Consider the following 25,726-nt stretch of genomic DNA (forward strand, 5'->3'; position numbering starts at 1 on the left):
GCACTGATGAGTCACGCCCACGCACCTCGCCTCTCTGCCACACATGCCCACGCTCACTCCGGTCCAGCCACGCTGACGTGTCTTTTCTATCCCCAGAAGTCCCAGAGCCTTTCTCGATGAAGCATGGATGCACTCACCTTGTCCCGGGGTGTCATTCTCCCAGACGTCTACCCTCCCTGGACACTGTCACCTCTGGCCCACCAGTCATCTCCTCAGGGGGGCACCTGGGCCATTCTGTCGGAAAAGGCAAACCCTACGCCCTCTTCCCCACTCCCTCTCGGCACACACACCCTCCTTGTGCTTTACGTTCATTAGCTTTTCTTCATAGCAGCTTGCGTCATACTGCTTATGTGACAAATTATTTGTTGGGTTAGGGCGTATCTCCGCTCACGAGGGACAAGCGCCACGAGGGCGAGAATCCCGTCTGATGCCTGGTGCACGAGAGACACCCTGTAAATAAAAGCTGACAAGAGAACGGACCCCTACCTCTCCCGTCCTGAGCCATTACCTGCTCTCCCTTTTTTAAGTGTGATCCACTTCAGGCAGATGAAGAAGGGCCGCCACTCCTGTCTAGCTGCCTCGCCACGGGGAGACGACTGTGCCGTAAAGTGACTGTTACTCAGAGTCACCACCCCTTCCCACCCGCAGGTGTAGGCTTGTGCAGTGAAAACTTCTCTGACGTTGGAATGAGAAAGAGGTTTCAAATGTTCAGTTCACGACATATTTCTCCAGCACCTATTCCCTGACTGTGGCCACAAAGACGAGTGACATTAGCTCTGTCTTCTTTTACCCCAGGCAGCTCGCTGAGCTCCAGCAAGGCCGTTCTCCCGCTTATGTGCCAGGAGGTGATGGCACCATGGGTGCTCACAACGCCAGTGGGAACGCTGCTGTGGTTCCAAGGCCCTCATCACCCGGGCTATGGGGAGAAGCCTGAGAGGGGAGCCTGGATGGAGCGAAGTCCAGACCACGACATCTGCAGCTCAGCCAGGGACCAGTGGGGGCTGACGTGTCAGTAAAACGAATCTCTACTGTGGCTGTGGCTGCCCTACAAGTGACAGATACCTGTTGACTGCAGTTACAATTCTTGCCTAGCACGGCGACTGCAACTAGGCATTCTGAAGCAAATCAAATTCGTAATTCTGATTTGGATAAAGGGGGCAATTCATCTGTCTACAAACACATCTGGTTCTCGTTCTCAGGACTAATACCCTTTGCAAGGCACTCTCTCTCTAATACCACGAAAATTCAAGGAGTCAGTGGTACCTGCACCCAGCTCACACCTCACCCAAGAGTGGTACCCAGTCGCTGGGAAGAATGAAATGTTTTTAAATCTGTCATTCTTAGCAAGTTAACTAATCATGCATCCTAAGTAATGGCCACATTAGAGTTCTTCAAAAAAATAAATGGCCGTCTCTTTTTCTGCAGTCTTCCCGCACAATGAGCTGGCAGCGTGACCAAGCTCTCTGTCTCCGAACACAGCGCGTGAGTCTGGCTGATAAGGAAGTTCAGCCACCTCTCAATCCGACCCCCCCCCCCCATTTGTGGGGAGCACCTATCGATCAGGATGCAGAAGACTCGGCACATCCCGCTGCTACTCTCAAAGACACGTGGAAGACAGTCACACCAAGAACGGGAACCACCTGTACACCGACAAAGATGAATTCCTGACGTTACCCCAATCAGTGTCCCAGAAGAGTCTGCTTGCCCTTTGTCTGAATTAGGAGAACGATCAGGGCCAGCCCAGAAGTGCTCCAGTTTGCAGTCCCCGACTGCAAGAACACTTGAAGCAGAGACAAGGGGCCCGCACACTGACAGTGTCCTCGCCGGAGCTGGCTTCCCGCCAGGCCCCCTCTCTCAGGTGCCACTTTACCTCCTCAGGGACAGCTCTGATGTTCACAAAGCCTTTCCTGAAGACGACGAACACGCGGCGGGCGCCGCAGCGCAGTGCGGACGTCGCGCAGTCAAAGGCAGTGTCTCCCGCTCCGAGGACAATCGCCGTTCCCCGTATGGATGGCAGTGGAGAGTGACAGGCGCACATTCCTGAACGATGAAAGGAAACCCCGTTGTCAAGGAGAGAAGCCATGTCTGCTTGACAGCTCAAAAGACAGTGGCACTCGCAGCAGCGTGGGGCCGCCACGCGGACGCCGTGTGCGGGGCGGCTGTCACTGCCCAATTAATCTGCTCCCCTGGAAGACAGCTCCGTCTCCTTCTGAAAGTACGCTCACCACGTGTAGTCCCTGCCTTCCCTTCTTCCTCCCTTCCAGCAGGACTGCTACAGTGGCACATTCTGGAGTTTCGGCCGTCGCAAAATGGGCTCAATCAGCTAAAATTCTCTCTGGCAAGGTGGCGACAGGTATTTTCAACCTGGCATCATTAATTCCCTCTTAATTAGCGGAAAAAGCAGTGATCCTTCTGAACTGAGTTAATCATTCACAGCATTACGTGAAAATGTTACTTAGCTATTATGATAGAAGATTTCTAACACACAGCCCTGCTATATATTACATTTAGTCAACTTTGAAAATTAACATCAACATGCTGAGTGTTGTTTATGTAACGGGAGAATTTCTGAGAAATATTTTTTCAAATAGTTAAAATAAAACTTTCTCCCATTTACTACTTTTTAAAAAATTTTTTTTTTCTTTTTTTTTTTGTTGCTCAAATATACGACTTTTCTATGTGGGTTTTTCTGTTTGTTTTCTGGTAAAATAGAGTGTTAAAGGAAGAACAACTTCTACGTTTGCATCTCTCAAGAGCACCTGTATGAAGAGTCGATGTCCGTATAAAAATTCATGCAGGAAAGTAAAACACAGGTGTTCTCTGTGTTAAGCGGCAGGGAGTTACCAGACTAAATAAAACCGTTGCTAAGATAAATTACTGTCATTTTTGAAGTGGCATCACGGCTAGCTTAGGCCCATAATTTCCGTGTGCGGTCACTCTGCCCGGAAGACTGTGTTTGGGTGTATGTCAGCGGCCCCGTCCCTCTCACACGTGGGCCCCGCGTGCTTCCTTAGAGAGGGCCGCTGGCGCTTCCTTAGAGAGGGCCCCCTTCTCCTGGTGGAAGGGGGCAGGCGGGGGTGGGACACACCTTCAGCTGTGAACTTCTACAAGAGGAGCTACTAGAGAAAGTGCTTTAATTGTGGGTGAAAACGATACGTGATCTTTTGCACATGTAACTAGCTGTCAGAATAGACGTTAAAAACACATCTGCGGGATTTAGACGACCTGGTTTTGGAGAAATTCTACAGCTGCTTTATCATGAAGACCTCATTCCAGTGCAGACACGGGGCAGCATCAGCTCCAGGGTGGCCCTGGGCCCGTGAAGTGACATCGCACAGGGGCTGGGCACTGCCTGCGGGCCCGTCACTGTGTTTTACTGGGACATCACACACTTGCTGTTCTGGAAGAGACAGTCTCTCTGCCTGCGTGGACACCAATTATATGATCATCGGTCCCACTTTCAAAGAAGAGAGCCAACACAACAGTTCCCAACCAAAGTCCCTGCAAGTTCACTGTCTGTCCACGCCTCGCACATGGGCGCCACTTCTCATGATGCCGCTCAGCCTGGCACTAAGAGAGTGAGATGTGCTGGCGATGAGGCATCACGGGCTGGCAAGCTGGTGCATCGGGCTGATTGCTTCTTCTCTGTATCAGTGTGGTATGGGGTCAGGCTGAACAACATCCCCCCAGCCGGGACCTCATGTAGACTTACAGTAGAGACAACAACGCAGGCAACAGTAAGAACAGAAGACAATACACGCACCTGCTTTGCTGGCTTTGGCTACAAGAGGCAAGAAGTCTTTGGACGTATAAAAGCCCTGCTCCCGCGTCAGGCCTTCGAAGATGGGGTCTTTGTTGGGTTCTGGCAGGCCTAAGTAACAAAAGTGTACAAAAGTATCATTAGCAGGAGGAGAAACTTTTCCTGCTGGATAGTTAAAAAGGTAGAAAAAGCTGCGATGATTAAAACAATGTGGTTCTTAGAGGAAAAACACCTGTGAGCAAATCGGCACGAAAGAAGGCATGTAATACAATGCAATGTGACAGACCTCAGTACACCTGTGATCTCTGCACATCAGAAACCTCACCTTCATGCATACGTATGAGGGGAGAGCCCCCCAAACAGAGTTTATTTATCAAATATTGTGTATTTATTCTTACATGTTTAAACTTCAGTCGCCTTCAAAGTGCTCTCCATTTGATGCAATACACCTATCAAAATATTTTTTCCACTGCTCACTTTTTGAACTCCTCAATTTTGCTGTCTTGTAGTGTTTCTGCTAGGTGTTTTCCCTCTGAGGACTTTTTTCATCCAGGGAAACAAAAACATGTTGTCGGGAGCGAGACTGGGTGAATAGGGAGGGTGGGTCACGGTGTCATGCCATTTTTGGTCAAAAACTACTGAAAACTCAGCATGGTGTGGGCAGGTGTGCTCATAAATTACCCATCATGCAACGGGTAAATGTGTTGAAAGTGTTTTCAATTAAAAAAAAAATCACCGAAATTGAACGCAGCCTCTCACAACAACGCCAGCTCATCCACTGATCCAGATGGGCTCCAAGAACACTCACATAGTGGGGGACACCTGTCCCACAAGGCGCCTGCTCTCCACAGGATGACTCCGGTTTTCTTTGGGTTCCCCCTCAAACGCATAGTGAGGAACACCATTCACACATGCACATGCAGTGTTGGGGAAAGTCAGTCGTATTCTTGCCTCGTGTTAGAAATACAAATGAACCGCTGGTGTATTTACATGTTAAATATTTAAAAACTCATCACGAAAGCTAAAAAAAAAGTTATGGATATATATTTGACTAGTTCCTGAATATGGGAGATCATTAAAACAAGACAAAAAAGTCAAGGAGAAAATGTATTTCAGTACAACAATTCAGCTCTTCTACATTTAAAATATATTGCAAACTTAAAAGGAAAATGATTCCCCAGGGGAATATTTTAGCAAACAAAATGTCTTTACTATGTAAAGAAGTTTCTCAGTTTCAAGAAGGATGAGCTTTTCAATAGAGGCATAAACAAAGAACAATAAAAAATGGCATAAGAAAAAATCTAAATACCGTATAAGCACCCAAAATCTTGAATCACACTTTAATACGTAATTTAAGAACTACGAATTAAGACAGTGAGACGTGATTTCCCCTCCTCTAACACATGAAGGATTTTAAAAATCGGAGCACACGGCGAGGGCAGAGGCAGGCCTGTTACACTCCTCTGACAGACACACGGGTTTGTGCGCAATTTCCAGAAAAACAGTTTTGCATTTATCCTAAGGAAACAGTAAGACATGCAAATAAAGGTTTAATATGCAGAAAATGGTTAATGCAAAAATTTAAAAAAGAGAATAAATAGGATGGAGGAATACCACAGTGCCAACGGAATGAATAAATTCGTCTTATTTTTTGAAAGACAACAGAACAAAATGCAGCCATGGAAACAAATATTTGAGGAGTGTGGTATCGGATTCAGTCCAAATACAGTGCTAAATGGACTCCCAGGAGACAAAACTCCGTCTAGTAGGAGTCAAGTTTCATCAAACAAAATACATCAATTACATAATCTGAACAGTGATACCTTCTGGCGGTAGGGTTATATATGCGGTATTCTATTTTTTCATTATGTCCTCATTTTCCTAATTTTCTACAACATGCACGTAACAATTACATAATTAGGAAATAATTGTGAGGATTTTGAAAAGAAAATGAAGAGCAAGCTGAATTCTTTTCCAAGTATAAACCAAGCAAATCGGGTATCGGCTGCCTCACTGCAGGAAAGTGAAGAATTCATTCATCTCAGTTCCGTAAGGACGGGGGTACATTTCCAGTCTGATTTCACTTACTGTCCCAAACTCCTTCCACCCCACCAGTGGGGCTGTGCAGGGAGGTATGAGTTAGTTTACTCTGAAATAGAGGCTGCTGGGGGAGCAGGGAGTAAGAAGCACAGCGCAAGGATGACGCTGTCCCAACGGGGAGGTAAGTGCCCTACCTGCTCTGAACGCGGAGGGAGTGTGGGGACTGTGTGCAACCAGCAGCAAACCTCTGGTGGCCCGTCACAGAAATCAACATGTTGTCCTCTGCCCCTTCACCTCCTCTCCTCAGAAGGTCTGCCCTTTCCTTACAGATTATTTTAAGATTGTTTGGTTTTTAAATTATCTTAAGTATCTAGGAAGGTTAGGCAAGTCATTGGACTTGCCTTTGCCTGGGCTTCTCTGTAAATGAACTGGGGATAAGGCCATTTCTTCACTTTCTGATTGAGAGGGATATTCTGTAGGTGTATTTGTAACATGGAAACTGTTACATAAGTGTGTCTTACTTACGTAATTCTTTCAGAAAGCCTGGGATGGCAGTGGTTACAGTTACACAAAAATACCTGAGCATGTACTTGAACACTCTACTGACAAAGCTAAGTTTCTTGAAAGCCGTTTTTAAAAAATTACCGTAGTTCAAGCTACACTTGATTAGTGAAACCAGCATTTACATATGCTATACTACGAATTAAGATTTGAATGAGGAATTGTCTCCCTTCTCACATTACTGTACTATGAAATAGCATATGCTTTGCACAAAAGCTTCATTTTCCTGTTAAAAAACCATAAACAAACAAGAAAGCCAACCTGAAGTGCTATGCAATTTCAAGGTGATAGGATAAGCAAAAACCTTTAAAACAGACTAAAAACAAGCCCCGGAGAATGTCAGTGGTGAGTAGCAGTTCCACCCCGGGGGGCAAGGAAGTCTGGCGTCCTGCCTTTGCGCCGTCTGACCAAGCTCGGCCTCACCGCCAGTGCCCCGGCAGAGAGGGGGTGGCGCCCGGTGCCCCCTCCGCAGGCCCCGCTACGATGACTGCCTGGAAGAAACACAGGTGGTTCTCACCACGCCCCCACCAGGCCACAGAGAGGACCCTCCTCTTCTGCAGGGCTGTATCACGAGACAGACACTTGGGTACAATGGAGACTTCACTTCTTCACCCGAACCACACCTCTGGCAGCACCCCTCAGTTTCCTGTGCTTCCCCGCACTCTGCATTCACCACGGTAACGAACTTCACATTTCCCAGGCCTGGTCCTCCCCGGAAGCGCTCACGGGCACCGGCTGGACATTCTGGCCCTGGCATTGGCTTCAGGAGAAGGGAGATGAGCCAGTCCTGGGACGCACTGCTGTGGCTGGGGTGTTCTTGCAGCCCAGGGAGTCCCACCCCAGGTCACACACACTCAGATCCCAAGGGCAGGGAGCCCTTCTCCCCCACCTGGCAACAGGTCACCCCTTGGGTCCGAGGACCATGTGTCTGAAGCTCGCCTCGCAGACTCCGGTGGAGCGCCTGACTGGCTGAAGAGCCCTGCCCTGTGCTGACCGAGAGGCTGCGGTAGATCAGGAGCAGGGCCTTCACCATCGGGCCGGCATTGGAGTCTTCCCCCGCACTGACCTGCTCTGTGACCCGTGTCAGTTCCCGTGACGTTAGTTCATGTGTACGTGACTAGGCTAGAGCTTCACATCAGCTGGTCAAACACGGGTCCAGGTGTGCCGTGAAGGCACTTTACAGATGTGGGTAATGCCTGCAGTCAGCTGGCTAAGCAAAGGAGCCTGCCTCAACATCCGGGTAGGCCCCAGAGCTGCGGTTTCCCCGCGGAAGAAGAGATTCTGTCTGTCTGCAGGCCCGGACTGCAGGTTTCAGACTCGCCAGCTCTCACAGTTGCGTAAGCTAATGCCTTGAAATAAATCATATATCTACACACACACACACACACACACACAAAATCTACAGATATACACACATAATCTACAGATGTATGCACGCATATATAAAATCTACATGCATGCATATGGGAGATCTACATATAAAGATTGTATATATAAACTAAGTATAAAAATTATATAAAACGTAGAAATACATACATATTTATACACATGTCTGCTAATGGATGCATTCCTTAATCTCCCTGACAACACTGGTATCTCTATGTAACTACCGACCTATCTACCTACAGCACACACATTCATTTACACAGCATGAGGACCTGGCGCACAGTAAACGCCCAGTATACACCAGCTTTTCAGGTTAAGACAGGCTTACTGACTCTATAGCTTACCGATTTTTTCAAATTTCACACCTTACAGGACAGAAAGAATAATAAAGCTTAAATCGGAATCAAGACAGCAAGAGAAACGAAGCCTCCGCCGTGGGACATGAGAGATGGGGGGGACGCTTGCAACCCCACCTATCGACCAGAGGTCCCCCGAGAGCAGCGGCCACAGGTGAACTAGTGTGTGTCCACACCAGGACGGTGTCCGCACAGCACCGAAGTGACCTCTCAGCCCCCCTCGGTGGGAAGGAGGAGGGTTATAGTGAAGAGGAAGCGGCAAAGATTTGACCAGCACAGCAGCTCAGCCTGGACACGGGGTCTTCCATCTCTGAGAAGACCTGGCAGCTTCGCTGTTCCCCGAGAGCAGTCACGGACGGCGTGGGCATTTCGGCAGGTATTTATGCAAAGGGGCCCTTCCTGAAAACTACTGAAAATGACCATGTTCAAGCTCTCCAAAAAGAAAAGAGGTAAAATTTCTCTCCTAGGACAGGAGAGCTAATTAACACTCATGCTCACTGACGTGATGGGCATTGCTCCCAATGCATGGCATACAGGTGACCCCCTAGTATGGTAATTCACTGAATTCTCGAAATGACCCTGCGAGGCAACTCACACTAGGATCCACGTTACAGAGATGAGGAAACTGAGGCACGTGAGGATTAAGGACCTCTGCCAAAGCTCGCAGACCAGGTACGTAGCGATGTCAGTCTCTGAACTGGACAGTGCGCCTGCGGAGTCCATGCTTTCATTTCAGAACGCTACCCTTTCGATGCATGAGGTTGTAACACATACGTTGTAACCTGTCACAGCGCAATGCCACCTAGCCAGTGGCATCTAAATGAATCATTCCACACCCAGTACTGAGTCTGGCCGCAAGGCTACAGATATGTACGCACAACCCAGAGTGTGAGGCCAGGTTCCACCTCGAGGCAGACAGAAGGCCGGCGGCTTCCCTCGGCTGCCTCTCTGCTTTGTGGTTATTCTCTCTAGCACCATCCCTTTCAGATATGTTTTCCTTGTTAAGTGCATCCCCCTTGGTCATCTGCTGGTCACCTTCCAATATTTGATCTTCTTTAGAATACAGGTCTCCGCTTTGTTTCCATGGCACCCCCCGCTCTGGAACAACTACAGAATAAATAACGGCGGTGTGTACCATCAATTCTTCCTGCTCACATTAAGTTGTGCACACTCCAATTAACACGGACAAGGTGTTAAATATTCCGGTTCATGCTATGTCTCGTCAGTCACAGAGGAGAACAAGCTTTTCAGGCTGAGCCCTTGCAGCTTTGGGAGGATGTGCTGAGGAATTGCTCAGATTCTGTAACATCTGCCTATGTCACTTGACGGGGGTCACTTGCTCAGCGTTAACTGCACTGAGCAAGCATTCGTGCAACACCCCTCGTTCCTGAAGATGTCCACTCGAATGGCAGCTACGCCATCCTGGGAAGGACAGTGATCACACAGGCCTGCCCCTGGACATGACCTCACTAACCCCACACAAGTGGAGGAGACAGCACCCTGCAGGAGAACCAGCCTCGGGCCCCTGGCCAAGGCCTGGGGCTCACATACAGGAAGGGGCAGCGCTCTGGGACACCGAACCCCTTCTATCTACAGCAACATCCACTCTCAGAACTTCACCCCAGTGCTCTGGCCACGGCAAGATGTTAGGAGCCAAACGCCCCTGATGGGACACTACTCTCCAGCTTGCTGGCTGGCCACAGTGAAATGCAGCCAATGGCAAATGTCCTCTGTTTTCACCCTGCCAAGGACATCTGCCCCAAGGCCTCGCTCTCTCCTCGGAGAAGAAAGCGCATCGTACGTTCAGTCCTGATATCCGAAGTCTGGTCTGGGCGTGGTGGTGCATGCGGAGGAACCTTAAAACTGCAGAGGAAAGAGATGCACCAGACACACCCAGGGAGGGACACCAGGCCATGCACCACAGCTCTCCACCCATGTCTTTGTCACAGAAATGACCCCGTGAGGCCACTGCTTTTTACTTTTATTTAATCTCTTAGAAGTAGCTTCCAGCCAATGGATTTATTTCCACAACTACTTGTAAACAAGGCTATGTTGAGAGGATGACACCTCTGCAGTCAGACTTGCTGCACTGACCTTCTCGTCCTGGCGCTTACGAGCTACTTTGACCCTGGGCACGGCGGCTGCTCTCTGGGAGCAGTGGCAGCCTCGTCATGGCATTGTTAGGGACTAAAAGGGCAACAGTGTGCGTGAGGCTCTTTGCATACATGTAAAGTACATGTTTGTTCCATCTGAGTCCTCTCCCTAAAAGCCTTGGTCTGATTGCATGAGATGACTCATCTGGTTAGACGTAAATCAAACGTTCCTCTAATCCCCAAGAGACGCAGTCAATATTGTCACACAGTTAAGTGGTCAGTGTTGCACAGAGGAGTCATGAGACTTGGCATCTTTGGCTGGACCAGAAGGGAGGGGCTGGACCAGGGTATTCCAGCCTCATCTGTTCCACAGCATGCAATGGCCTCCAAACCAGGAAGGCGGCAAGATGAAGACCCTCTCCAGTGTACCGTGCCTTTCAAGCTGGGGTAGAGGAACATCTTGCTTCAGAGCGCACCCGCCTAGCAGTCTGCAGAACTGGGCGACTGTCTCACCACTTCCCCTTTCTAGCTGTACCTGGGTGAAATTACTTAATACTGGGATGCTCACATTCCTTGATTTTGGGAAGAAGATAGTCCTGCATGGTGTATGGGGTTGTTCTAAAAATAGGAAAAGAAATGCACATAAAAACAGTCTGGTGAATCTAAAACAACATTTGACTGTAAGTCGTTGTTACTATCTTGGGCAAAATATAAAAACTATGGAAAATAAAGACTACTCACAAGATAAAAAGATTCACAGTCAACACTTTTAAAGACAAAAGATATTACAATTAATCACAAGAAGCCGTTTCAGTGAATGTACATATGAAGTGGCAATGCAGACATGAAATCAAATACATGTGTCCACTAACAGATGTATCTATTTAATACCTACTAGAAAAGGTAAACCTTTCCCATATCAAGCCCCAACACTAGAGATTACCACATAGAAGTAAAAAGCTCTCTTCACAGGCTGAGCATTCCACAATGCCACGATGAATTATGAAGTTTTTCATCGGTCACTTGAAGACCACTTATACGACTCAAAAGATTTATTGCTTATTTCCAAGGGACAACAGTGCATATAGGTTATAATGCTAGGATCTATATATTGATTAGAAAGAGGACAGATCAATGCTGTCCTATTGTGCTTCCTCTCTCAATAAACTCCCCCTCCCCCCAGCGCCCACAGTGAGCACACTCAGCCCGGAGCGTTCGGACGGAACCCAGAAGGACAGTGAGTGGACACGGCACACGCGGAGTCGGACCAGCGCGCATCGTCACAGCGCTCCTCTCACCGATCTTTCAAGTCCCCGTTAAACGCCTGTTTCCTGTAACTGCTCTCTGCGCTCTCTCTCTAGGTGACCACAGGCCTTAGTGGTGTGCATCACCCAAGTGATTAGAGCCCAGCAGAATGAAAATGCCACGAAAGCGGTCCCCACCTCAAGTCATACTTCCTCCATGACGTAAGGTGGTGTTTTTCTGCACAGAGTGATGTCACAATGAAGTCCAGAGCCGCGAGAAATCCGGAGCATGCACGCACTTTTGAAAATCTGAGAGAGGCTGAAGTAAGGTCTTCTTTTTGTATTTAATTTGTAAAAGGATTGCTTCTCGGACTTTTGGCTAAGATCAAGTGTAGTATCTGTTCTTATCAGTTTAATTTGTAAAAGGATACAATTTTTAAAAAGCATCGAAGAAGGGAATAAAATGGCCAAAGATGATAATTTCTACAAAGTTAAAATGCCTTTCAGGTCACTTTTATAACGTCACAGAGAAAACAGGCCCACGTTCTGTGTTTACCGGGGAGACTGGCTGGTGGGTCTTTGTGCCAGACCCGGACACCGGGTTTGGTTTAGGTAGGTGCAGGTGAGAAACAGCAAAACCATATTAATGCGGCGATTAACAAGTGTGGCCCAGGAGATCCTCTGAAGCGAAGCAGTTAAAACTTTGGAGGATTTGTTGATCTGTAATAAAATATCCAGTCATTTCATATAACAATGAGAATGTGACTCACTGATCCTTTTGGATTCCATAATTTTTACCTCTTTTCCACATTTGGAAAAAAATATAGAGACTTTGTTGTAATTAACAGAATATTGCCCAAGGATTCCAAGATGGGCCAAATATCCCTGAGTGTAGTTTACTCTCCTGACAAGTAATGTCTGTACTCGGAACCTCCTATCTTTGTTCTTTCTATGTGAAGGGGCATGTAAAACAACCAAGATGACAAAATCTTGGACAAAAAAGAGATAAAGTATTTTTCTTCATACTTTTGTGATATTCCCATATTCTCATAATTAGAAGTTATTTCAATAAGTAAAATTTAATTTTCATATGAATATACCATCTCGTTAAATCCCTCTTCTAGGAAAGATACATTGATGTAACTTGCTATTATTATCACAAAATTCTACCTGTCCCTTTGGTGTTTGGTATTTATTATTTATTAAAGTATGATTTACCTCTTGGGCCTTTTTTCTTTATTCCCCTCCCTTCCCTTTACTCTGTCTCTTACTTTGATTTGGCTTTTTCTATAAAACAATTTTCTCAAATTTTAATCTTCACATTGTGAAGCAAAAAAAAAAAAAAATCAAACAATAAGCCTCAGGCAAAGGTTTTTCCTTAATGACTGGAATTCTTAGATGGTGTTAGGAAATCGCTGTTGAGGACTGCACAAGGATACTATATTCCGAAGTGAAGAAATCATTAATAATGAAATACTAAAAAGGAACAGTTATATTACAAAATAAATCTACCGGGCCTACAAAGAAAACAGATTTGCCACAGCCACCTGCTGTGGAGACGAGGCAGTAATCTCAACAGCGGGAAATAAAGGGGAGGAGGAGAGGAAAATACAAAAGCACAGACATTAAAAAAGTAATTAAAGCACTTACCTCCATTGCCACACACAAGGGAAAGCGCCCCTCACCCAGCTACCGGAACCCATGCTCTGGTGAACTCAGCGGGGGAGCGGGGGGCGGGGAGGGGGGGGGGACGACACACACTTCCTGCAAGGCTGAGGCCCTTCCAAAATCATCTCAGAAGTGTCGCTAATGTGTTAATCACCAGTGAATGTGCCACGCACTCATTGCATTGTATTAGTTATTTTCTCAAAGGTATTCTTAAAAATGGTACTTCTATATTTTTTATTCAAATGCATTCTTAAGTACAGGTGCTGGCGACCTCTCCATTTGTAACGGCTTCAGTGAATTTTACAACTATATTTGAGGCTACAGTATTCTGTACAATGAAAATCTCACAGAATGATTTTTAATGTAACGTGCATTTAGGGAATGCACTTAAATTGTTTCCTTTAAAGCCAAGCTAATCTTAGCTTGGAATGCAAAGGGGTGAAGCACTGTGCAAGAGTTAGGGTCATGGATTAAACCTGAAATGAAAGGTAAGAATCATTTTGAATTGCTCATGTAAGCTCTGGCCTTTAGAGCGCTCTGCACAGTGAGACAATGCAAGCCTTTACTTTATTTAAAAATAAAGACCAGGCACCAAAGGTGCGTGGTGACCAGCCACTATCTGCTGGAGCTTGTTCTCCCCGTGTGCCTCCCACCTGGCGGGTCCAGAAGCAGAGCAGCGCCGCCTGGCCCAGGGTCAGAAGACCCCTGCCGGGCTGCGACTGCTCCTTGTTAGCCATTCGCTGTAAGTTCATGCCCAGTCACTAACCTTGAAGCCTCTGTTTCCTCATCTTTAACAACAGAAGAGTTACAAAAATGCATTTCTTTATAGGACTGTCATTTGGGACGAGTAAGCAGAGTACAGCTCTATATTGTTGCAACTACATTTGACAGGTATAAAAAGCAACTCACAATCACAGATATTGGGTGTGCTACCACAGAACTCTTTTTTCTTGCAATGATATTCACAACTCAGTTTCATGTTAATTATGCATTTTCCTCTTATACTCAAATGATACATTTCTATGCAAATTTGTGTTAGTCTAAATCACTACTATAATTTTATAAATTTCCTAAAAATTACTTGATTTTTTCAGAAAATGTTATGATATCAGAAAAATAAATTATTTCCGAACTTAAATATACTTCAAATGTATTTAATATTGCTGACATCTTGCTGAGTAAGAGTCCTGAAATTATTGGGTTGGCCAAAAAGTTCATTTAGTTTTTTTCCATAGGGTGGCTCTGCTTCGCTGTCCTTAGCTTCATTTGAAACAACTTTGCTTGCTTGTATCGTGACAGCTATCGTATCAGCATGCATTTAAAAAAATTATCAAAATTGGTGAATTTTTGTGTAGCCACTTTACTATTGAAGATGGAAGAAAGTAATGCAACGTTTTCGGCATCTTATGCTTTACTTCTTACTAAAGGTGAAGACACAACTGAAACACACATAAAGGGGTGTGTGCCGTGTGTGGAGAAAGCGCTGTGACTGATCGAATGTGTCAAAAGTGGTTTGCAAAGTTTTGTTCTGGAGATTTCTGGCTGGACGATGCTCCACGGTCAGGGAGACCCGTTGAGGTTGATAGCAATCAAATCAAGACATTAATTGAGAACAATCAATGTTATACCATGCAAGAGAGGGCCAACATACTCAAAATATCCAAATCAATACAGTTATTGGTGAAAATGAAAAATGTGGCTTTTATTTTACGGAAAAAATTAAACTTTTTGGCCAACCAATAGAATATTTTTCTAGGAATTCAGAAAATCCCAGGATGCAATCAGTTTCCAGAAGACACTCATGATGCACAGAGTCAGCAATTTCAGAAACATGTGACTGACCTTCTTGAAGCTATTTGTTCACCCCCAAAACAGGTTACCGAGAAGCAGAGTCTGAACCTTGCCTGGGTTTTTCCAAGGAACCCAAGACTATCAAAATATATATATATATATATATATATATATCTTTGAATAGGTATGCATTTTATTGTAAATGTGCGCAGAGGGTCTATCCCCTTCATTACGTTCCGCGAGGACCCTGTGACTCACAGGAGGTGAAGGAGTCACGTTCACCGAGACAAAATCAGTCACAGTGCCCCGTTTATCCAAAGGCCATTCCAAGTTCCCAGACTGTGGTCGCAAATGCCAAACACAGTGAAGTTACCCGCCCCTGTCGATCACTACCCCGGGAGCACATGCTGGCTCCCACAGGAATGTGTAAGTGTCTTAGTCCTGGTGTAAGCGAAGGCAATAGTTCTGACATCAGATGTAGCTGTGTGCACATCACTCACTATGCAACCTAGCTTAGTCAGGTATTTAAATTTTAAGCTTCATTCTCCTTATCTATAAAACCTGCTTCCCAGAGAGACTGGTTGAGATACTGTATCTCAGTAAATGATAATTGCTTAGTGCAGTGACTGGCATATGACAAACACTAACAAAATTGCTTTTTATGTATTTTAAACTTTTAAAAATCCTATTATTTTTACACTTGTACCTTCCTTGATATTTAACATGATTTTAGCCTAAAACACCCTAACAACAACCATGAAAATAAAAATATCCCTACAGATAATTTATTTAAACTCAGTGCCACTTGAAATTTCCTCAGATACAACTAACCACATAAAACCTGGCAGGTTCAATGCATATTTGTTACATATCTGGTACTGAAACTTTATTACATAAAAACACCAAACAAAAACACAGTCTATTGTGTTCAACTCTCAGATCTGGATGCCAGAAGTGATTTTGAAGGTAGGATGAAGACCAGGTGGAAGTAGAAATCTTAGATGTTCACTTATTTAACCAATTATTCATGAATACCCACCAAGTGCCCACTACGTGCTCACGCAGGTATTACGTGCTAGGGATACGTAGATATCTGCGTGGCTCTCGGGACACGGGATCAGAGAGTCAGAAAAAGCCACCCTCAGTTCTGGGACACACGGCCTTGTGCGCAGGACACTCCCAAAGCACAGGCCACCTGGGCTGGGGACAATCTCACTCAAGCTGAGTCACAAGAGATGAATGTTTTTGGGATAGAAGCAAAGGCAGAATGGGGTAAGTGTTCAGTTGAGGGTAACTAGGTAGGGTGTGGTCAGGGGGGTGGGACAAGGGGAAGAGGGAGGACAGGAAGTAGCACAATTTGAAATTTGGCAGGCAGGCAGGCCCCAGGCCATAAGGAGCCACGAAGCTCACAGCAAGGAGTGTGGGTGACACTGAGGAGACACTGCAGGGAAAGGATGTGATCAGCTCGGGACTGTGGTGAGGATGAGGTGGTGGAAGGGGGCAGTGCCGATGGGCAGGTGGTGAGAAGGAAAGCAGGTGGTCGTGGCCGGGATGCTGCGTGACTTCTGGTGAGAAAGAATACTTACCTGTGCTTCTTGACCTGGAATACTAGCGACCTCCACTAACAGGGCCTCACGGGGGGTGTCTACAACCTCTGTGTGAACAGTTTACCTTCTGGGCCACTCCGCTCACCCAAACGTAAGTCATTTGAATTACAGATGGGGAGTTACTGAGGGAGGAAGTGCCAACTTTGAATAAAATGTAAAACGTGCTTCAAAGAAATTCTGCACATAGCATTTGAAACTGTCTCTAGATTTCCTAGAGGTGTTTGTATTTCCTTCCCCTGTTACAGGAACTTGAACAGGGAAAGTGGGGCTCTGAGACACTGACAACGGGGATATACGCGAGTAACAACAGGTCCCTTAGCCGTTTCAGAGCTAATGTGGAAGGACGGGGCACCCGGTGGCTGTAGGGAACGGAGGGAGAGGTCCGGCCAAAGCTGAGCAGCCCCTTGCCGTGTCAGTGGGCACCCACAGCACTCGGCTGTGCTCCAGGGTGGCAGAGGAAGGGCACAGCCTGGGGACAAAGCTGTTCCATCGGGGACACATTTGACGGAGTGTGGGACGTCCAAGAGAGCTGTCCTGTAGGTGACAAACATGAAGTCCGAAGCTCAGGAGAGCAATCTGGTCTGGACGGACGGACAGACTTGGGAATTACCCCAGAGAGTGTGCACAGAAGAGGCAGCCTGGGCGGAGCCCTGTGCAACCTGCTGCCATTTAACAGAAGGAGCAGGGACCGGGGCAGAGATGGGCCCTGAGGAGCACGAGGCAGGGGGACAGCTGGTGGAGGGAGCTGAGGGAAGAGAGGCAGGACTTTCTCATCTGCACAAGCAAAACAGAGGCAAACTTTTAGAAGCGTCTATCCAGTGTGTAATAGTGCAGCCATAAAGCACCAAGAAACAAGTGTTCAAAGATGCTTCTGACTTTAGGGCTCCACCTTCTTGAATTTTAAGCACAGTACAAGGACCTACGGGTAATTTTAGAAACCACGCAGCTAAAGGAGATTTGCTGAGACAGAGTCTAAAACAGAACAAAAACAACAAAAGAGAAATGCATGGATTGTAACTATGAGAATCGATTCAAAGGAGGCGAATCGGAAGAGGTTTCTCGTGGCAATGCCAGCTAGAGCAGGGAAGGGAGACTGCGCTGGAGGCGTGTGCCAGCCGTCTGCCCGGGACCGGAGTTCATGGAGACTATGTCCGCCCTGGGGTCTTTCCTGGGAAGAATCGGTCAACAGTGGCAACTCTGCATTAATTAAATTCTGAGTAGGCAATACAAATGGATATAACTTAGCTTGTATCCTATTTGTCTGGTTAAAAACAACCTTTAGAAGAGTTTCTCTCACACTCCCAAGATTTCTGGCAAAACTGAAGCTCTGAATTAAGGGAGGTTTTATTCTACCTCCAGAAGGTTTGGGGCTCCCACAAAAGGGTGCATTCCTGTGTGGGTGGCCCTGCAAGACATTTTCTGCCCTCTGAGAGCAAAACCCAATAAAGTCCCCAGACAGGAGAGAGGCAGGCCCACCCCGGGGTTTGCTCCCTGTCCCCTCACCTGTGACCACCAGCCTACCTACCTCTAAGTGCCTTGGTTTCCCCTCTCCAGCACTTTCTCCCCTGAGCTGTTTTAAGAACTCTTGAATCATCAAGTGTTATACAGACGTGCAATTTAATTAATAAATGAAACTAATTTCTCTATAATCAGAGCTCACTGCAAAGGCAACATTGTCTTCTCTTTCTAGAAGAATCCACAAGGTGAGGAAGCTGCAGTAATAGGGGATGGCAGGATTACCAGGGAGGTCACGCTGAAGTCCTGGGTTGCTCTGTGGGAATTATGCAAACTCCCTGTGAGCTATGCAATATAGTCACAAGAAGAGCTACGTTACATTCAAGCGCATATTAAATACTAAGCCATGCCAACCTTAGTACAGAGAGCACATGTCTTCACAGGATCAATAAAAATCTCACACTTTCAGAAGTCAATGAGAGTCCAGGCTGGCCGCCACTAGTGCCAGGCCTGGGGTCCCCTGAGGCCAGCTGCTGCTTGTTTGAGAGGAGTTGGGAAGTTGTGCAGCAGGAGCCAAGACCAGCCAATCATGTGGAAAAGCAGCTTGGGTGGCCCAGTAAGTTGAGTGGGGCAGGCTCTCTGGGGATCTCCAAGGTGGGTCAAACAGTGTTAGCCAGGTTGATGGAGTCTCAGATATGGCAGCAGCTTGCTGGCTCTGTGGGGGGGAAGGTTTAGAAAAGGGACAATGGCCTCTGTTCACCTTGATGCCAGACCCCTCAGTTTCTCCATGTATGCCACTGGTGTCTTTTAAGCTGCCACCCTAGGTCCAGCACAAGTAGCAGCCATCTCAGATTGCTTTGTAACTCAGGAAGAGGGGCCCTGGGCAAAACAGAAGTGGGGGCTGAACTTAGTCTGCACCACCCAGGAAACCCCTGGGCCAGAGCACCCAGTGGGCAGCTACAGACCACACTGGAGCACCACCACCCTGCCCCTGCACAGCCAACCCTCCATGGGGAGTGGAGGTTGGTGGTCAGTGGTCACAACCAGTCCTTGCAGCTGACTGGCCTGGGTAAATCCCTCCCATTGATCTGCCAACAGCAACCAAGTTTCAACTACAAGAACAGAGTGTACTCAGCCCACGTGAAGGGCGCACCTCGAGTACCCAGCTTGGGTGTTAGGGGAGGTTGTGCCACTGCACCCTACAGAACACCTACTACACTAGGCCACACTACCAAGACATGGAATCAAAGCACCTCTACCTAATACATTGAAACAAACACAGGGAGGCTACCAAAATAACGAGACAAAGAAACATGGCCCATATGAAAGAACGGATTAAAATTCCAGAAAAAGAGCAAAACAAAACAGAGATAAGCAATCTGTCAGATGCAGAGTTCAAAACACTGGTTATAAGGATGCTCAAGGAACTTCATGAGGACCTCAGTGGCATAAAAATGATCCAGTCAAAACGAAGGACACACTAATTGAAATAAAGAACAACAAATTTACAGGGAAACAACAGTAGAGTGGATGATGCTGAAATTCAAATCAATGATATACAACATAGGGAAGTAAAAACAACCAATCAGAACAAGAAGAAGAAAGAATCCAAAAAAGCAGGGATGGTAGAAACAGCCTCTGCAACAACTTCAAGAGGTCCAACATGCACATCAGAGGGGAGCCAGAAGAAGAGAAAGAGCAAGAAATTAGAAATCTATCTGAAAAAATAATGAAAGAATACTTCCCTAATTTGGTGAAGTAAATAGACATGCAAGTCCAGGAAACACAGAGAGTCCCAAACTACATGGATGCAAAGAGGACCACACCAAGACACATCATAATTAAAACACCAAAGGTTAAAACTAAAGAAAGAACCTTAAAAGCAGCAAGAGAAAAGCAGGGAGTTACCTACAGGGGAGTTCCCATAAGACTGTCAGCTGATTTCTCAAGAGAAACTTTGCAGACAAGAAGGGACTAGCAAGAAATGTTCAAAATCATGAAAAGCAGGGGCCCACAGCCTAGACTGTTCTACCCAGCAAAGCTGTCATTTAGGATCGAAGGGCAGATAAAGAGCTTCCCAAACAAGAAGAAACTAGAGGAGTTCATCATCACCAAACCATTATTATATGAAATGTTAAAGGGACTTATTTAAGAAAAAGAAGATCGAAACTAAGAATCCTGAATCACCAGTTCAAAAGAATCTATGCACCCCAATGTTCATAGCAGCACAATTTACAATAGCCAAGTGCTGGAAGCAACCTAAGTGCCCATCAGTAACAGTGGATCAAAAAACTGTGGTATCTTTACACAATGGAATTCTATGCAGCAGAAAGAAAGAAGGAGCTCCTACCATTTGCAACAGCATGGATGGATCTGGAGACATTATGCTGAGTGAAATTAGCCAGACAGTGAAAGACAAATACCATATGATCTCACCTATAAATAGAACCTAATCAACAAAACAAACCAATGAGCAAAACAGAACCAGACACATGGAAATAAAGACAAACTGACAGTGACCAGAGGGGAGGGGGAGGGGGAGGGGGTTTAATGGGAGAAAGAAGGGGAAGGGGCAAGTCAAGGAACACGAATAGAGGACTCATGGGCACAGACAAGGGGCATGAATTGACTGGGAGGATGGAGCAGGGGAAAGCAATGGAGGAAAAGTGGGACAAGTGTAACTGAACAACAATAAAAAAAAAACTATGAAGAATAAAATGGCAAAGAATACAAATCAACAACCGAATAAAAAAACAAGCTAAGCAAACAAGAAGATCAAAGACAGAATAATGGATATAGAAAGCATTCTGATGGTTGCCCAATGGGAGGGGGGGTATGGGGGAGATGGATGAAGAAGTGAGGGGATTAAGAAGTACAAATAGGTAGTCACAGAACAGCCATGGAGAGGTCAAGTACAGTACAGGAAATGGAGTAGCCAGAGAACGTATATGCATGACCCATGCGCATGAACAATTGTGGGGGGACTGCCTGGGGGAGTAGGGGGTGCTGGGTCAGGGGGCAAAGGGGAAAAATTAGGAAAATTATAATAACATAATAAAGTATAATTTTTAAAAATTAATTAATTTTAAAAAGTCAAAAAGTTATCCTAAACATCTTTGGTTTAATAAACTGAGCAGTCAGTGGGGATGATATATTTTTTCTAGTTTCTGAACAGGTGATTTCTATTCTAAAATATCATTTTAGGGCCATTTCTTATCATTACAAATACTGTCATATTTTTTTAAGTCATATTCTAATGCTAAGCTGTTTGAGCTCTGCTTCTTGGAGCCTCCATGTAGAGCAAGCATCGGCAGTTCAATCTAGCCCAATCAGCTTTGACGTAGAGCCACCGTAGACTGTATCGTAACCCTATCTTGCTGTCTTGCCAATGTATTTGATAGATTACAAAGAAAAGAAAGGATGTAGTTCAGAAGATCTGTTCACCACCAACTGTCTTACATACAGCTCTACTTCATAAAAGCTCAGTAATAATAAATATGTTAAGAGTTTACATTTGTAGAGTGTTTTAGTACTTAAAAATAGTTCTCGTGTATTTGAGATCTAGAACAACTCTATGGGTTAGATATCTTTATGACCATTTACAGTTGAGCAAACTGAGTTTTAAGGCAGTAAAATAAGCTTTCTAAAGCCTCATACCTAATCAGTGCCAAAGCCAGATCTAACGCATGAAAACTCTTAAATACAGTGTTCCTTCCTCCATTACTTAAAATACATAGCTAGGATAGCATACAAGTCTTTATTATCAGAGAATAAAGAGGAGGAGCCTTAACCTAACCTGTGAAAATTTAGCATGTACCCATCTGCGGCGTCCTACATTTTCTGAATGTTAAGACAGTAGTTTTTATCCAGTAGAAAGGAAAAAGCATGCTTTAAAGATTAGTAGGTAATTACTCACATATCCTCCCACCTACGCTACATTTCCCAATGATTTTACGTAAACTATGCCTACTTAAATTTACATGATGTCTGGTGAAAGAATCTTCGAGCACCATTCATTTGTCTGAAGTCCGGATCTACCACGACAAACCTATCATCAATTCATCTTGATGAAAGGCTAATAATTAAAGAGCTATTTTTCCTTCTTTCACTGCAAGTCATTTGACCTGTGTTAAATCAACTATCAAATTCTCCTTCATTATTTCTACATGAAGGGTTTTGCCAGCTCAAAAAAGTATAAATCTTCATTTGTCAGATTTAAACTCTACCTGTCCCAGTTGTTACCAGGGCTCATGGCATTATCCTTGAAAAACAGCAAAACACTGACAAGTGGCACCACCCGCCCTCAGCCTCCGATGACCCCGGAATCGATAGTATGTGGGACGTGTAAGTGCGCAGTTAGGGGGGACAGAAACTAAATGTGGTCCTTGTTAACCACATCGAGCTGCGATGCTGCAGCCAGCTCCCTTGTGTGGCCAGGGATCAATTTTCATCTTTTGACCACGAATGAAAGAATGCAGACTCCTGATTCCGGATTCATCTTGAAAGAGACGATAGATTTGTATGTCTGCAGTGGGAATGAAAGGTTTAATTTAACTGGCATTGCAGGAAAGAATACATCTACACTCTCATTCCTCCTCATTACCCTCGCTGCCTCCGGGTCCCCTATTGACAGAAGAACAGACTGAAATATGTGCGCGCAGTGGGTTAGCAAAGCCCGAGGACACCTGGGGGGACGCTGTCCCGGCCAACCACAGGAACGGACTCGCTCCACGGTGGTTCGCTGTGATGTGACTTAAGGTGGAATCACTTTTGCTATCTCAAATCTCCTTATAAAGATTGTAATTTTGTGCCAAACTTCTTCATGTGCAGATGTTTATTTTTAAGCAATTAAAAAAAAGAAGGCATCATTTACTAAACTCACAGCGAGCTGTTTCCAAAGCACATACCCAGGTGCACTGTGGGGGCTTCGACACACAGTTAGGCTCTGAAGTGACGAGGAGAGAGTGTCCCTGGTGTGAGTGTGAGTTGGACATCCCTGCGTAGAACTGCACCCGTGTCTACACATTTATGCACACACACGGATGTGCTGACGGGCTGACACACATGTGCAGACCTGTTTTTATTTTTCTACTAAGACAAAAACTAAGGGGCCTCATTGTTAACGCAGGGTGACTATATGGCGTGCGGGGGGGTCGCAAAGATAATTTATGCCACCATAATTTGAAACTTTTAGAATTACTATGAAAGAGCTTTTTCAATTCATCAGACAAGATTTCTCATTCCGTACCATCCCCAACATTGCTGCAGCCAACGGCCTGGGGCTAGATGGACACGGAGTGCAGTGGCCAGGGGCGCAGGCCACAGGCCAGGCCCAAGTTCAGTGCTGGGCTGGGCTACTCTCGGGCCGCAGGGCCTCTGCCCCATTACATTTCCCCTTCACCGCGGCCCCTCGCCTGTAAAACCGGGACAAGACCTCTAGGGGCACCAACCTCAGCAGGGCTTTTGTAGTGAGCAGAAAGACGGCAAACACCGCAGGGCTGTGGTGCTCCACGTACAGACGTACAGACGTAGGCACGAGGTGCTGTCCAAGGTCTCCCGGGCCTGCATTTGCTTCTTCGTTCCTTTCAGCCATTTGTCAACCAACATCCATTAAGGCCCCCCCCACACACACACGTGTTTCAAGGGCTGCGTCAGGAAACAGAGAGCAGCAGAGCATCTTCAGGCTCTAAAGCTCTCTCTCAAGTGTGAGCTTTGGGCGTCTGTCTGCTTCCTGAAAAACTAAGATGCTGCTGTTCATCTCGGAAGACTGCTGTGGGGGCCTGATGAAATCAAGCATGTGAAGTCCCGATCACATCACCGGCTATGTACCAGGCATGGTCTACACCTACGTTTACTGAATGAAGAACTGGATGAATGGCTGGGTGGATGAGCACGTGGATGGGTGGAGACATGATGTACTTAGGTCCAAGACGAAATAAGAGTGACCCAGTCATCCATGAGATCAGAAAGCACCTTTACAGGTAAATTAACATACACACTGGACCTTAAAAATGGAACTGTAACAGGTAACAAGATTTTCCATAATTGGTAACAAATACTTTTGTCCTACTTCCTCCAATACAAGAATCAGCACCCCATGAAATACAGAACTTCCTTCCACGGGGGCCGCCTCCTCTGTTTACTGACTGTGTAAAAGGCTCACAGCCCAAAGAGCCCAATGTGGCAGGGCTAATTACGGGATATTCCAAAGCTAATAGAGCAGGATCGGTGCTGGTGAGTCAACATTTGATTTTAAACTATTTACTGTAGCCCATGAAAGTGTCACTTGACAAGTCTGTGAGAAGAAATCATACAAGTGGGAATCATCTGGGCATTTTTACTTGAAGAACGACAACTTTGCCTCAGCCAACAGAAGTTAATCAGCAACGGAATCTGTTTCTCTACACAAATGCTCTTAGTGGAGAGTTATGTTCATTGTGTCTCTTAAATGAGTATCAATTGGCAGGGAAAAGTCTGTTGAAATGAAAGGACAGCAGCATGTTCACCTGTGATGAGCGCCCACCCAGTCCCATCCACATATACTCTAAGTTGACCAGTTCTACTAAGCTGTTCTATGAAGGTAATACCGTTATTCATCTACTATTCGTTCATTTTTTCCACAGGTAACACCATGCTAAATTTAAGAGAGTAGCATGGGAAAGAAACCAAGAGTGTGCCAGCCCCTTAAATGGTTTAAAAAAAAAAAAAAAAGGTTGAGTATCAGAGCTGGTCACGTGGTCAGCAGGGAGGTGAACCTAAGTGCACTGCGATCCAGTGGGAGCTGCCCAAGGCCATGGCCACAGCCTGAGTTAGAGCCCAGCTGCCCGGGCGGACGGGGTGGGAACAGGGAGAGAGGCTGGGAGCCAGAGCCAATGGGCAGTCCCTGGACTCAGAGCCTTCGAGGAAGCTTTCAGGGGACTAAAAACATTTCTTTTAGCTATTTTAAAAATACTAGACTCAGCCCTGGCTGGTGTAGTTCAGGGGATTGAGCATGGGTCTGCAAAGCAGAGAGTCGCGGGTCCAATTCCCAGTCAGGGCACATGCCTGGGTTGCGGGCCAGGTCCCCAGTAGGGGGGTGCATGAGAGGCAACCACACATTGATGTTTCTTTCCCTCTCTTTCTCCTTTCCTTCCCCTCTCTCTAAAAAATAAATAAAATCTTTTTAAAAAAATACTAGACTTTTTTTTTTGTTTACAAATTGCTACAAATGTACCACTGTCAATGCAACTTATATGTAACTTCGGGAGGCCTGACTCATGGGTTAACGCAGGACAGATGTTGAGAGTGTGTGTGTGTGTGTATGATATACATTATGTGTGCACATACAGTCACAACTACAAGTCCACAAGGAAGACCCACCTCCAACATACCACACCGACATACCTGTCTGTGTGTTTTAGAAGGGTGTGCCAATGATAAAAACAGTGCAGCTCCATCAAAAGATGGCTCACTGGCACACCTTGGCTCCCCTCAAGGTCCAAACCACCTACCTGCAAGGGGCGGCAGGCATCGCTGCTCCAGGCAGAACGGCCTGTCTCCTTTCCTGCTTTTCGTGTCTCCCACCCTCCCCTAAGCTCCTGGTGAGACAGGATCCAGGCTGTGGGTAAGGCACTCAGACACATGAGGGTTGAACCAGCCTCCACGCCAGGCTAAGTCTCAGCCCCTCAGCATATTCGCCACCCAGTCATCCATAGCTGACGCACCTCCAGACTGGTCTGCGTCCAGCTCTGCGGGCCACTCAGTGTGGGACTGTGACTCCCGGGAT

At 46.1% G+C, this 25,726-nt stretch overlaps 1 protein-coding gene and 1 pseudogene across 2 annotated transcripts in view; one reads left to right on the forward strand and one right to left on the reverse strand.

Moving 5' to 3' along the window:
- Window positions 1–25,726, reverse strand: part of DPYD (dihydropyrimidine dehydrogenase) — a 548,339-nt gene that overhangs the window by 314,901 nt on the left and 207,712 nt on the right. For both annotated transcript variants that reach the window (XM_024570281.3, XM_053915805.1), the window contains 2 exons: window positions 3,764–3,871; window positions 1,871–2,040 (listed from right to left, as the gene is read on the reverse strand). In XM_024570281.3, the coding sequence (XP_024426049.2) occupies window positions 1,871–2,040; window positions 3,764–3,871 (278 nt within the window). The remainder of the gene's footprint in view (window positions 1–1,870; window positions 2,041–3,763; window positions 3,872–25,726) is intronic.
- Window positions 11,800–11,971, forward strand: LOC112314091 (U2 spliceosomal RNA; annotated as a pseudogene).

Source organism: Desmodus rotundus, chromosome 12, assembly GCF_022682495.2.
Source record: "Desmodus rotundus isolate HL8 chromosome 12, HLdesRot8A.1, whole genome shotgun sequence".
Lineage (NCBI taxonomy): Eukaryota > Metazoa > Chordata > Mammalia > Chiroptera > Phyllostomidae > Desmodus > Desmodus rotundus.